At 45.7% G+C, this 15,132-nt stretch overlaps 1 protein-coding gene across 2 annotated transcripts in view; it reads right to left on the reverse strand.

Annotated features, from left to right (window-relative positions):
- Positions 1–15,132, reverse strand: part of cnot4b (CCR4-NOT transcription complex, subunit 4b) — a 35,480-nt gene that overhangs the window by 11,090 nt on the left and 9,258 nt on the right. For both annotated transcript variants that reach the window (XM_080851546.1, XM_080851545.1), the window contains exons 2-10: positions 13,996–14,308; positions 11,877–12,074; positions 5,116–5,202; positions 4,750–4,851; positions 4,469–4,594; positions 4,214–4,338; positions 2,369–2,587; positions 1,583–1,640; positions 915–1,173 (exon numbers count right to left, since the gene is read on the reverse strand). In XM_080851546.1, the coding sequence (XP_080707672.1) occupies positions 915–1,173; positions 1,583–1,640; positions 2,369–2,587; positions 4,214–4,338; positions 4,469–4,594; positions 4,750–4,851; positions 5,116–5,202; positions 11,877–12,074; positions 13,996–14,169 (1,348 nt within the window). In that variant the 5' untranslated portion in view covers positions 14,170–14,308. The remainder of the gene's footprint in view (positions 1–914; positions 1,174–1,582; positions 1,641–2,368; positions 2,588–4,213; positions 4,339–4,468; positions 4,595–4,749; positions 4,852–5,115; positions 5,203–11,876; positions 12,075–13,995; positions 14,309–15,132) is intronic.

Genomic DNA, 15,132 nt, shown 5'->3' on the forward strand with positions numbered 1-15,132 from the left:
ACGCAGTGTTTCAGTGTGGGCGATTGTGTGAGCTGCTGCAATTACATGAGGAGGAGAGTACAAGTGCACTGTTTGTTGGATCATGCCTTGGGTAAAATATATTTGCCGAATAGAACAGGTTTTTTTCAAAAAGTGGCCCATCTATTATACTTCAATTGGATTCCAATGGATTGCGTGGACATGCTGGATCACAAATCAGTATTTATGTTGCTAAGTTACTGTATGCATGTATTGCATTTCAGCTATCTATTTTTAGCGCTGGGGGGTCAAGCCTTTATTACTCTGTGCCCCAGGTCATATGAGGACAAAGTGCATGGCAGTAAGTCACGATATACGATGACTATTCCAGGGATTTAGAGGTGACGACACATTGGTTCATTGGTGATTAGTGGTGGGGTTGTGCTTTGCCTTTCTTATTGAGAGGTTCATGCACACACATAGATAGATAGGTAGATAGATAGAAGTCAACTATCGTTCTCAACTCTCGTTCTCAACTACTGGTGATTTCACACGTGACCTCTCCTTCCTCCTACACCACTATGTGCCCCTGAATAGAGTTCATTTTGTATATATCAGTCCATTAATGCCCAAAATGAAAGCCCAGTTGCTGTGCCTGACAGACTGATCATAGTGAACACTGCTTCCTATATATATAATAACTTATATGGCTGTGTTCAGATCTGGCCTGCACGCTGCCTGTCCGTCTGTCAATCTGTCTGTCTGTGGTGGGTGCCACGGGGGACAGGAGGTTGATTCCCTGTCGACGCGTCCTTGAGCAAGACACTTGCCCCTAATTGCTCCTGATGTGCAGTGTGCCATCAGTGTAAATGTAAAATGTGTATACATCCTTGGAAGTCGCTTTGGATAAAAGCGTCTGCTAAATGACTAAAAATGTAAAATGGTGGCTTTGGTACCTGAGGCGAAGAGGCTCTGTGGTTCGGGGGCGGTGGGCCAGTCGCTGCCCCCGCTGTGTGTGGAGCTGGGGAAGCCGGGTAGGCTGCTGGGTACGGGGTTGGGGTGGCGGAAGTTGCTGTTGTCCGAGAAGAGCGACTGCGACTCGGCAGCCGCACCCTCGAAGGGCGAGCGAGCCGTCAGCCCAGCCACACTCATGGGTGCAACCAGGCTCGGCTTGCACAGGCCAGGAGGGGGCGACGGCGAGTCACTACTGGGCATCTAAAGAAAGGAAGAAATAATACAGATATTAAATAGATGATATAAAACAATATAGGATGAAATTATCATGATCCATGATCCTATCATGATCCAAATTATAATGATCCAAACCCTGTGATCAGGTTTCAAGACCATCTGTAGGCGCAAACATGAAATAAAAAACAACAACAGGCTTTTAGTCTCGCCACTGAAAGCACATTCCATCGACGATTACTAAACAAGTCGGGAATTCACGAGCTAGAGTTGTCAAACCTGGTATACTGGTGAGCTGCAGGAACAATCTCAATCTGCAGTGATCAACGTTAGAGGTTGGTGACTTAAACACCTGACCACACATCCTCCTAGCTTTGAGAGTTTGTTAGCTGTGTTAGCCGTTAGCTGTGACTGCAGATTTCCATGTGATTGTTACCTGCTGTGTAGTTTCTCCGTTTCCTATGCTGATGGCTTCTGAGGATTTATCGGTGGGGCTGAAAGAGAGAGGGGTGAGGCATAAGGTCAGTGGTGGGAGAGCGACATTCTCTGTGAGGCAGGCGCTACATTATAGCAGGCGCTACGTTTTTAGCCGACGCTGCAGCGCGAGGCAGCCCCAGCTCAGGACAATGCTGTGCCTCTAACAAGCGTTTGACTTTGGAAGTCACCACGCAGAGCGAGAGGAAAAAATACTGCTGCGCAGAGGATCTTTTCAATTTCATTTACAGGGCACTTCTTCTTTTTTTTAGTGTGAGTCTGGAGAGTTGAAGTGTGAACTGCCACAGAGCACAGGCAGGGAGGGAGGCAGCCTGTGCAGAACTTGACACACACACACGCACACGCACACACACGCACACGCACACGCACGATTCCTCCACTTGGACGACTTAGTCCATCAGTTTAAACTGACTTCGTATTAAGTGTCCCTAGGTAATATGTTTATAACACTTAATAGGTACTGATGTTAGTCCATGTTGTCAGATGACCTTGAGGTGACGGTTGGGGATAGACCAGGTGAAGATCAGTAAGGTGTAAAAAATAAGCACTTACACAATAACTACTATAGGATTATTTATGACTTACTTAAGTAAATGAAGTGAAAACAGACTACAGTGTCCTACCAAGAGCTAAAAAAGGAGTGAGTGGATTTTACACAGAAGGCTTTTATTTCTGATTGGCTGGAATGAGGTGGGAGGGCCATCGATGGCGATGCCTGACTGGTTACCTGGCGGGGTCACAGTTCGAGGAGAAAGGCGAGAGAGCAGGGACGGAGCCCAGGCCCAGACCCAGGCCCAGGCCCAGGCCCAGGTCCAAGTCCGGCCCATTGGGCGTCATGTGGTCGGAGTCTGACCCGCCATCCAAGGGCGGGGATTGGCGGTGTTCTGTCAGCCCATTGGCTGTCTTCCCTGTCGGTTGTAACGATGGCCACAAGTCTTTGTTGTTGCTGTTGGAGGGAGAGAAAGAGAGAGAGAGGAAGAGAGAGCGAGAGAAAGAGAGCAAGGGATAGACAGAGAAAGAGAGGGAGAGAGGATCCACCAAAGTCAGCGTGACATTCACCCTTTCAGATCTTCAGGCAGGTCTAGGGAGACTTAGAAACTCTAGACTTAGAACAGAGCAGCTGCAGGCCTACACCTCATGGACAGCTCAACATTCGCATCACGCACACACTGCCAGCATCCAGACACACTGACACACACTGCCAGCATCCAGACACACTCACACACACAGACCCACACACAGACAGACCCACACACAGACACACTCACACACAAAAACACACACACACAAAGACACACTCACACACACAGACACACACACACTGCCAGCATCCAGACACACTCACACACAGACACCCACACACAGACACACTCACACACACACTCACACACTGCCAGCATCCAGACACACTCACAAACAGACACACTAACACACACACACACACACACTCACAAACTGCTACGGTAATACACAAATACTTATGTTCTGCTGAGTCCACTAAATCTCCAGGTGTACATTCGATACATCATATTGTCCTTGACCTCTACTGTGGTTTTTCACTGCTCAAAGAATTCTGTGTTTAAAGCAATCTCATAGTTAAGGGAAGGCAGCCTTGTGACCTTAACTGTCTTAACATCTGCTGGATGAGGACAGTAATTCATTTCAAAAGATGCTTAGAATTCTAAAAGATATTCATACTGACCCCCTCTCTTCTTAGGGATAAAGAAAGACGGCAGGCTATTCACTTTGATGTGTTTCCTGGTTAGAAATAAAGATATATTCAAAGCTTGAAGCTGACTATTATGAGCTCACAACAGGTGGTCCTTCGAAAATGGAACAAGTAGCGCAGAAATTTAGAGTTGCTCGTGTTGTATCGTGAATATTCATATTTGCCCTTTCAAGTGAAACGTTTTTGTAAAAACAGTATCAGGCTAACAGATAAACCATATCTTTCATAGGACTCACCATTATCAGCCTGCCATGATTTTGAGCTTTCTTTGTCTTCTCCCGTCTTATAGCAAGCCAAGACAACTTAACCAGAATTTTAAGCTGTGGTTCATGAATTATATATAAAACGTCCCGCTACACTACTTAACCTTCATTATAGTTCCTTACATATCAAACCCGCTTTGGAGGCTATCCCCTGAATTTTAATATGGAGAACTTCACTGGAGCACTGTCCATACAGTGCTCTAATCATTGCTAATGGTCAAATCTATATTCAAAGTATAGACTCAAATATAACTGAAAACCAAATACTTTGGGTATACCAATAGCCAATGGCAAAATCTTTACCACTCCATCCACCAGAGCAATGGAGAATGAGTGGGTCCAGTGCCATCCCTGATGTGTGGTAATGACCCAGAATGAAAGAAGGAGAGGCTAATTGTGTTCCCCGTCAATCTATCAATCCGAAGCAACCCAACCCCACTGGGATCAACAGCAAAGCCAAACAGGTTTATAAATTAGACAGTTTGCACTAGTTTGCCTGAGTGCGGTGTGGTGCGGTGAGGTGCGGTGCAGTGCGGTGCTGTGCTGTGCTGCCTGGTGATGGAGCTGGCTGATGGGGTACCTCTGTGTGGAGCTGGGCTTGCCCTTCGGCCTCTCGCCGCCTATAGTTGAGGTCGGCAGGACGGGAGGGTTCTGTTTGAAGAGATCCTGGAGGAGTTTCTGTTCGTATTCTTGATGCTTTCCCGCCTGAATGAATGCACGCACACACACACACAGACACACACACACACACACACACACACACACACACGTTAATGCCCAAGTGAAAACAACATTTTGTACAGATAGTGGAGAGGAATGTGAAAACTGCTCTGACCTGCATCTCCTCCTTTGTGAAACTAGCCGCCTCGTCCCCCAACTCGTGTAGATACATGCAGTCTGGTTTGGGACACTGCATGCTCTTCAGAAAATAACTGCAGTATTTTGTTGTACCTAAAGAAGCCTATTGGACAAAACAGGCCAGGTACAAAATCCATTTACTTTCCATGCGTTTACATTGTTGATGAAAAAACACTGCTATATTTGTTTCTCATGCGAACAGTATGGTAAGGGTTCAAAGCAAAGCGACCAAGTTGACATTTAAGTTCCCTTACTGACCTTAAGAGTTCTGCCATCAACTGTCACGTTGTTGACGGATTGTATAGCTTTAAGGGCATCTTCTGAGCGTATATAAGTGACGTATGCACTGGCACTAGGACCCTGCAGAAAGAAAAAAATAATAAATAAAATAAAACACTTAAAATACAGATAGCAACTACAATTAACCACAGCAACTGACTGCGAATGCAGAACTGGCAACTATGACAAAACATGCTGTATAAATTAAACCATACCATGGCACTAATGGTCATTTATACACATATACACATCATAAAAATCATATTTGTCAAATTAAACAACCCAATAGCACCCAGAAAGCAATGAAAGAGTGCGCCGTTAGTCAAGTGAAGTCCCGTCCCTCACCTGTGAGCCTGCGTATGATGTGCTGTTGTTGATGACCACTTTGTGGATCTTCCCAAACTTCCCAAAATACTCTGGCCTCTTTAAAACCTGCAGGGGGAGAAGAGAGGAAGGAGGTCAGTGCTCACGTCTAATGGCCGGTTCACACTACACGATTTCAGCCCGATTTTGCCCCAATTTCTTCGTCGCCGACGAATTTGCAGGATTGGGCCCGATTTTGAAAAGTCTGCGACGAGGTGAGGTCTTGTAGTGTGACATGCTTGCGACCTGCGATGTTTTCGTCTGCGACGTTCGAAAACCCCACGACGAAAAGTCTGGCATGTCAGAATTTTGGGGGGAATCGCAATGACGTATCCATTGTTGACATAGCGTAAACATAGCATAAACCTCACTCTGGCCTGTATAACGAATGTCCAGCCTGATAAACTGTTATTATTGTAAATGTAGGTTACAAAATGTTGGTTTTTAAGTAGTCTATTTCCAGTCTTACCCGGAAATTTACGTTTGAAAGCCTACCTCAAAAGTTTACGTAGCCTATCAAAAGTAGCTAGCTGTTACCTAGGCAATTAGATACAAAGATTCATGATCTTGTAGTGTGGCCAGTCTTCCCACGAAGACGAAGCCCGAAGTCGTGGCTCGGTAATCGCATAGTGTGACATGGTAAATCGTGAGGGAATGTTCAACAATCGTGTAGTGTGAACCGGCCATAAGGCTCCCAAGGGAGGATGTAATAGTATACAATATCCGACACTCACACTACAGCCCAACATCACTGATTACAGAACACATCGAACAGAACCTTCATTCATCGCCGGCAGTGTTCTGACCTCACCTATAGAAGTGTACCTTAACTTAAACAGTGCTCTGACCCCGCCTCCATAAGTGTACCTCAACTTAAGCAGTACAAGGTTATTTCCGATTCTTTCAAGACAAGCTTCAGTTCACTACTTTAGTCAAACTCCATCTCAGGCAACATGAGTGGCTGACAGACACAAATAGCTCCAGGAGAAGGAGGAGGCAGCGCAGGAGACCTGATTTCCCTGTCATTTGGGGGACAGCGAGCGGTTGATTAGCCGGTAAATATGCAAATGATGGCAATTTGAGAGCAGAGGAGGGAGGCTAATTTGGTGGGCTGAGGGAATTTTGGGGGGTCAATGGGGTCTCACTTCTCCTGGCTGACTCGAATGTCACTGCAGGGGGTCAATCAGAGGAGAGGAGAGGAGGAGGAAACAAGCGAGACTCGGATCCAGGAGTAAACACAAATACAGGATTCAACAAAATAGTCTCGAGTTGAATACTATTTAGATGGGCAAACTGAAATATAACCGAAGGGCTGGTATGCGTTTTTCAAAGCGTTTATAGACCCATAATGCATACATAATATAGATTGAACACAAAGCATTGACAGGATACAACAATACACAACATACACACGATAAACCTTTCAATCCACTGAAGCTAAACGACATGAATAACAGATTTGCTTTGATGCCTGAATATGCTTCTTTTTTTTTCCAGAGCAGTGAATAGCTGTGACCATATGAAAAACAAGATCAGTACAAAACAGCAACACAGGAACTAGGGCATGGAGAGAGAGATTAGTTTTCAGGGAATTAATGGATGAATGGATGGATGAATGTATATACTGACAAGACAGCCTGAAAAACAGGCATGTGGAGAGGGGTGGCAGAGAAGAGGAGCAAAAGGACTCTGTGTGTGTGTGTGTGTGTGTGTGTGTGTGTGTGTGTGTGTGTGTGTGTGTCCTCTTATGTGTGTGTGTGCTTGCTTGTCTGCTTGTCTCCCTCTCCCTCTCTCTGTATGCATGTTTTTTTTGTGTGTGTGTGTGTGTGTGTTTTTGTGTGTGTGTGTGTGTGTGTGTGTGTGTGTGTGTGTTACATCATTTCCAGGTGAAAGTTGTTTACAGCAGGACCCTGGTCGGTGGCATTTCAAATGAGCAGCATCATTAGCATTTAGACACCATGTTTGTTTACTGTTCTTAGCTCGACACGATTCCACTTGACACAGGTCGATGACATCACAGTCAGACCAACTCCAACCACTAGTGATGCGCGGGTTACCCAATTACCCGCGGGCACCCGCGGGCCGGGTGGGTTGGGTAGCAGTTTTCTCTAAGTATCGCGGGTTCGGGTGGGGCGGGTCAAAATAGTCAAAACCCGCAACCCGGAACTTTTGGAATACATAGGCTAGGTGAAATCGCAATTTTGCGTTAGCCTACATAACTTATCAATTACATCCAACTGTCACAAAGTTATTGCACTCAAAGCTCCCACTCCTGCTAGTCGTCTGAGTTAGGCTACATAACCTGGGTGTCCACCTCACATTTTATTCTATACTTTATATTTTGTAAAATTATGATTACCTTTTAGAATGGTATAGTTTAAGATACAGCTGCGGTTAGTTTATCCCAACACGCCATCCGTAGTTTTTGTTTACACCACAAAAACTTCTAGGAGGACTCCAATAATGGCTGACTTAATAAGAAAGAAGATTAAAAAAGGCGATGCAAAGGTTGTACGGAAGGCCTTCCAAAAGAGCAAGGTGTGGGAAACATTTGGACAAGTCGTGCTGTCCGATGACACTATTGCAGACTACGTCATGTGTCTTCAATGTGAGGCGCTATACAAATATGATGGGCATAAAACAGGTACATCAAATCTGTTATTATTGCCTGCGCTATGTGTCTGTTTGTGGGAACATCATAGATAGAAATAGGCTATGTCTTCCACGCATTTGTTAACAGTTCTTCAATAAATAATTGCGTAAAGCTGTCGTTGTTGTTGTTTGATGTAGACCTGCCGTTGAAGTTTCACAATAATGCGAATTTAGCGCAAATCCTTCTCATTTAGTTACGTGTTAAATTAGGCATAACCCTCAGCCCCAGGCTTTTTATTTTATTTGTTGTTATTATTATTTTAATTTTTTTGCGGGTCAAATTGGGCGGGGCGGGCGGGCCGCTTCAGAATTCCCCACGGGTCGGGCGGGGCGGTTGGGAAAATTTCTTGTGTCGGGTTGGGGCGGGTGTTAAAATAACGCCCTCTCGCGCATCACTACCAACCACCCATTAGACAGGGGAGGAGAAATCTGAGAATGTGAAATGTGATGTTCAGTTCAGTTCAGTTTATTTGTTGAAGAGGGACAGTGTACATTAATAAACATTAAAATGTTAATGTACCCAAATGTAGCCAAAAGGCTAGTTTCCATTGGCAGTCCCCCTGCCAGAGTGTTAATGGCTGAACAACTTAAAAAAGGCATTAACATATAATGTGTGTGTATCTGGACTTCAATGAGGCTAATATTAGTAGGCTTCTGTAAAAACTTAGACTATACCAGTTTTATGCATGGCAGTGATCCCAACTTGTCAAAACCCAAACTGAGTCAGATCATGTATGCGTCATGTTGTGTTGCCAACTAAGTGACAATGTTGCTAGATTTTTCTCCAAAGGCACCAAGTAACAAATTTAGATAATTTACGTATACTTCACTTATGACACAAAAAATTCGTCAGAACTTTGTGGAGGAAATTGTGACTTCCTAACAAATCGATTTTACGTATATGTGTCTAAATTAACTATTTCGGCATCTGGTGATTTGTTTGCCAACTTACTTGATAAGCCTACATACTACAACAACCACACATTTCTAACCATACAAATTGTGCCGCGTTTATTTTACTTTCACAAACATATGATAATAAACAAACAAACAAATCTTAACTAACACATTTAAAATTCCAAGATGCCAAGCTTGCAACCAGTTTTTCAAGTGTGTGTGTGTCCGTAAATGTGGTGTGAGTGTGCTGTGGTGTGTGTGTGTGTGTGTGTGTGTGTGTGTGCCACTCTCTGACTGTCTCATTCAGAGGAGCACAGGCAGGCTTTTGAGATTCTGGTCACTGGCGGGGCTGTGACCAGACTGCGGACGGTTTCTTTGAGGCCTTTGTTTGCCCACAGCACTTGCTGCTTCTTTTTTCCCCTCTGTCGCTGCCTCCTCCTCCTCTTTCCACTCAGAGAGGGAGAGAGAGAGAGAGAGAGAGAGAGAGAGAGGAAGCAGGAGAAAGGGGGAGACTGAAAACTAGAACTAAAAAACTATTCGATCTGAGAAATTAAAATAAAACTCATTCCAAATGCAGCTCATAAGTTCATAGCCAGGACACATCCTGATGATGAAGATGATGATGATGTATGTCTACATGTGCAGGTAATTTGCGCAGGATAATGTCTGATATGACTAAATGTAAATCTCAGAAAGAGGTCTTTGCAGAAACACACTAGAGGCACAGACAGGGTTAAGCGGTGGACGGAGGCAAAGCCTCTTGGCGTGGCGGCCACTGGTCGCTCCTTCCAGCTCTGGGCTTTATAATCCAACTCCCAGGCTTTGTGCTGCTGGACTGTGGGCTCTTCCGCCCTGGCCGAGTCTTACGTGAAGCCTGGCGTGAGGCTGTTTATGTGGGAGCACGTGGCAATCCCACATTGGGACCCACTCCAAAAGGCTGGCAATAAAGACAAGCCTCCCACACCCACCCACCCACACCCACACCCACACACACACCACACACCCACACACACACACACACACACACACACACACACACACACACACACACACACACACTGTTTGTTTAGACACCAGGGTCAATCTGAACGGTCACTGGGTCAGTTGCCAGAAATGCTCAGTAATACAGGCCGTCAGCAATGGACAGGCCGGTCTTGTTGCCATTCAAGTGTCAAACCAGTAAGCACGAAAACCACACTGGCAAGTCCCCCGGCCTTCCTATTTCACTGGATATTGGTGCCGGTATATTTTGGATTATGTGGAACGCAAGCGCACACCGTGTGCCTCAAAACTGCTAAGCAGCTCCCAGTAAGGCCTGGTTCTGGCAAACCACAGATATAATGAAGTTGGCTGCTTGGGAACTGCTCAGAAAAACAAAAACATACAATCGTGACTATCGTCCTGTGGTCTTGTATTTAACACGCTGTTAGTGCAGACAGGACGGATGTGGAATGGGGCAGGCGGTCGTGTTGACATCGGTATGTTCAAACGTCTGTCTTCAGTCAACAAAGGGCTCACAACAAAGAAATCTGGTCATTCCCCTCTGCAGCTCCCTTGTCCAGAATGCAGGTTATTACTGCTAATTAGGACATGGCAGGTTGTAAATATTTTGGCAAAAGGCACTCTCATTTAAATCACGAGCACTTTCAAAAGAGGCTCTAGGGCCGAGGTGCCAAGGGACAGCCTGCTGGTTTGTGTCCATGTGAAACCATGCTGGCACTGGACTCCTAACACCAGACATCAGCGATGGAGAACACAGCGACTGAAGGAGGAAAAAGCTAGCAAGCGAGGATGTGTGTGTGTGTGTGTGTGTGTGTGTGTGTGTGTGTGTGTGTGTGTGTGTGTGTGTGTGTGTGTGTGTGTGTGTGTGTGTGTGTGTGTGTGTGACAGGGTTGGAAATTAGCACCTGTCAAATGACAGTGAATTTTGTGAATTGGCGGATGAATTTGATCAACCTACCAGTCACAGTGACGGGTAAACAAAGGGGGCTTTTAATAAACATAATTGAAGCCATTGAATCGTTCTTTGAAAAAATAAAAACTCAACTCAATCGGCAGGCAGCCTCACTAAGTTACTTATTAGCTGTCAGGTAAAAGTAAGCTACGTCTCCTACTGCATCTCAGCCAATCAGAGCAAGGTTCGGGCCACTGACCTCCAATTTGATTGGACTTGAAATTCAAAGCTGGAGAGCAGTTCAATGGTTTTGTTTCTGTTTTCTATTTGTTGTGATATTTTATTGTGATTCAATTGTACAGCACTTTGGTCAACGTCAGTTGTTTTTAAAAGTGCTTTTTAAATAGTTTGGCTTGACTTCCTTATGAGTCAATCGTTCATTCATTTTACAAAGTTGAGTAGCCTAATCTGACGAACTATTTGAGCAACCATGCAACGTTACATTGCGGGTGTCAAGCGAGCAGCTGATGTCAGTAGGCCTATGCAGGAGAAGACACCTCAAGTTACCTCACCTAAAAGGCAATTTGAAAAAGTTACGTCACTGGCTAGTTATCGATAAAGGTAGGCTAGTCAGTCAATGTTTTGCTCCCATCGTCGGCAACAGGCTTGGGCCAGCAGCAAGACAAACAGCTTTATGGTGGGGAACCAAATATTTTTAATTAGAGGCTGTCAAGGACCACAGAGCCTTCAAAATGCCACAATGAGGTGATCTGCATTGGCTCCAGAGAAAATGAAATCTCTTTCAGATTCTGATGAGGAGGAGGAGGGAGAGAGACGGAATGTGTGTGTGTGTGTGTGTGCGTGTGTGTGTGAGAGAGAGAGAGAGAGAACTGAAAATGGATAACCTTAAGCGAATAAATATCAATGAGTGGCTGGTAGAATTGAGAATTCAGAAATTAGACACCACCTCCTGTTGTTTGTCTCCAAAAAGTCAATAAGCCATTATTCCACTAAGAACTACTATCAAACTAAATTCCCCCAAGAAATTAGTTTTGTGGGATAAACACATGGCTTTTCATACATACATTACAGGATCTGCATATGAAAGTGTTTCATGCCTTCAGTCATCGTTCGTGTGTCTTTGCAGGGATGAATATCTGCAAAAGTGTGTGTGTGTTTGTGTGTGTGTGTGTCTGTGTTGACAAAGTGTGAGAGAATGTAGGGGGGGAGTGCGTGTGTGTGTGTGTGTGTGTGTGTGTGTATGTATGCATACGTATTTGTCTGTGTCGTGACTCTCTCACCTCAGGGTCGGCGAGCCTTTGCGACAGCCCCACCACGAAGAGCAGGTTGCGCTGGACGACGCGCACACTGGCCAAGTGCTTGCGGTTCTCCGTGATCTTCTGCTTCTTCTCGTTCTGCTTCTGCTTCTTCTCGTTCTTTATCTGCTGCAGCTCCTCCTGAGACAGGGGCTTGTACACCGCCGGGTCTTCTGGGTAAGGCTGCGCGCAGGGCAAAAGATCACAGGACGCACGGTGAGGCCGGGATGAAAAAAAATCAAGTGAGACACAAAGAGAGATACATAGAAAAAGAGAACCTTCGAAATCAAGTGACTCGAAAGAAATAGACAGAGAGCAAAAGAGAAGTTTTGCCCCTTAAGCTAACAGGCAATACGTGTGTGTGTGTGTGTGTGTGTGTGTGTGTGTGTGATTATCCCACATGTGACACTGCACAACAATATCTGAAGTGTAGACTCGTCTAATATTTGATCTTTACAAATTGAGATACACATCCCTGAAAAACAGTTTGAACAGAAGTGAATGTGATTCCTTGAACTGCTCGTGTGGTTCATATTAATGTGAATATCAGCAGATTTGAAGAGAGATGATGATACCATAACTGTTTCTTCTCTTATTAACCACTGAAATCAACTGTTTTGAAATCTATGGGTGATCAGAATGAAGCAGCATTTCAACATATCACTCACAGAAACCAGCGTCAACCACATAAACAAAATATCATTCATAAATGGAGCCTCAGTTAGCGATGCTCACTCAAAGCAAAACTCTGCCTGTGTGGACTACCCCAGGTGTGGAGAACATGAGGGAGGAGTAGTTCCCCGACTGATCTAATTCCGCTTTTCTCTGAAGTTCAGAGACTGCTGACAATATCGACTGTTCTGAGAACAACAGGGGAGGGGACCTTTTCTCAATCGTTCTCCCACTTAGGCGTACAACATTTCCAGTAAGCCCTCCCTGACAAGATGAAATGAATGCAGGGTAGCGAAAGCGACTCTGAGGCAGACGCCTCTGATGGAAATCAAAGGCATGCACCGGAGCTCCGCTGGGCTACACCGCACACAGCTCTTCACTGCGGAGCGTCTCCCAAAGACGCATCTGAGGGGAATTTAAGATTTCATACAGTTAAGGTGAACGGTTCTTTTATAACCTCAAAGAGACAGTTGATTTCTTGCATCTCTGTACGGATTATAATCAGAGGGAAGACACTGGCAATCAGCTAGTATAGTACTGCTAGCTGTTCAACTGCTAGCCTAACTAGCAATCAGCTAGCCTAGTATTAGAAGCTGTTCAACTGCTAGCCTAACTCACAATCAGCTAGCCTAGTATTAGAAGCTGTTCAACTACTAGCCTAACTGACAATCAGCTAGCCTAGTATTAGAAGCTGTTCAACTGCTAGCCTAACTGACAATCAGCTAGTCTAGTACTGGAAGCTGTTCAGCCTCTTCAACATGACTCTGCAGGCATGACATTACAACCAGATGGTGACTAAGGACTGTAGAACAGCGCAACATTAAAAAGTGAGGACTGTCGTCAGCCTCAGCATCATTCGATCCTCTCCATCCTCACCACCAGCACCATCCTGCAAGCACCACGTCCTGCCTTCACCTCTCTAGCAGTAATAGACAGTCCACCTTGCTCTTTCTGGCGGCCAGGCTTCCCCCAGCGGAGGGTTCTACTCAGTGTTCTCTCCATCATCATACATTTCTGGAGATGTGCATTTAAGGACACATAGTTCCTGCTTGAGACTAGTCTAGTACACACACAGCCCAAATTAAAGAGACTCCTTGGTCCTCTGCTGTGTTCCTGCAGCTCAACAGGTAGACCAGATGTAAACACCAAGGTCATGGGGTGCCACGCCCTCAGAGCACACAGCCTGATGGAAATGTGTGTCTCTACAGTACAGTCGCTTATGTAAAAATGTCTGCTAAACAAATAAATATAATGTAAATAGTCAAACAGGTGGTGGAAGGGGGGGGTGGGGGGGAGGACGACACACGTACCTTTCTGCAGGCGGGGCAGAGGTCGTTCAACAGGTGGACACACACACACACACACAAACAAACACTGAACACACACACACACACACACACACACACACACACACACACACACACACACGTACCTTTCTGCAGGCGGGGCAGAGGCCGTTCTCGTCTGTGCGGATGCGGTGCCAGCAGAAGCGGCAGATCTGGTAGCCGCAGGTGCAGGGGAAGAAGTTGACGTCGTCGATCTCCAGAGGCTCCATGCACAGGGGGCAGTCCGTGAGGTCATCCTTCAGCTCGGGGCTGCCCGACATCCTACGGCGATGGGGGAGAAGCGGCGGCGGAGAGGAGGAGAGAGTGAGGAGGAGAGAGAGGCAGGGAGGTGGGGGAGGGACAACGGCACTGATGCGGTCCTTCGTTCTTACGGCGGGTGTGGGGGCCTGTGCACGAGGGCTGGAGAGAGGAAGAGGAAGAAGAAGAGAATAGTGGTCCATTAACTTCATGCTCCAACAACAATGAGCGGTAATACAACCGCAGAGGTGCAGATAGAAAAAAAAAAGACACTATTGACCACAGTATTTATCAACCATCTTTCCAAAGGCTGTAAAACACACCGTAGGCTTCATTTTGAACTCTTGTCTTGTTTATTTTTTTAAAGATAAACATGGCAATGGATAAGACAATAATAAGTCAAGGTCCCCATGACATAACACTGTTCACAGTTCACATCAGTTTGGGTTGATAAAAACATTTTTCAAAGCAAGGAAAAACACCTCACTACTTGAATTGGCACTAAACAATGGCTTTGGGAATGTCGAATGGATTAGCACATGTGGCCACTACAGAGGGAGAGTTGGCCTTATGCTCTTATGGTAAGAGGCTGCAGGATTCAACCAAACAATAGCTGCAAAAGGCCACAACTGACCCTGATCGCTTGCAACGGAAGTGTGTGGCGTGTGGCGTGTGACTTATGTGTGTGTGTGTGTGGCGATGTTATTACATAGCGGCGTGTGTATACATGTGTACAACTGCGAGAGAGAGGTCTGTGGAGAAATAGGGAGGTGGAGAGAGAGATGGGAGGTGTTATCGACCCATCATCCGACATGACAGCCAGCCCTGGCAGGTAAGCAGCGAGTGAATAATAAGCCCTCATAGGAGGACTGGCACAGAGGCCATCTTAGAGCCTTCTTGCTTGTTGCTCACTCCATCATGTGGTCAGGCCAAAGGCAACAACAAAGACTTTCAAGCTACCGTCACAGGGGCCCTGCTACTGAGAC

The sequence above is a fragment of the Sprattus sprattus genome (assembly GCF_963457725.1).
Source record: "Sprattus sprattus genome assembly, chromosome: 14".
Taxonomy (NCBI): domain Eukaryota; kingdom Metazoa; phylum Chordata; class Actinopteri; order Clupeiformes; family Clupeidae; genus Sprattus; species Sprattus sprattus.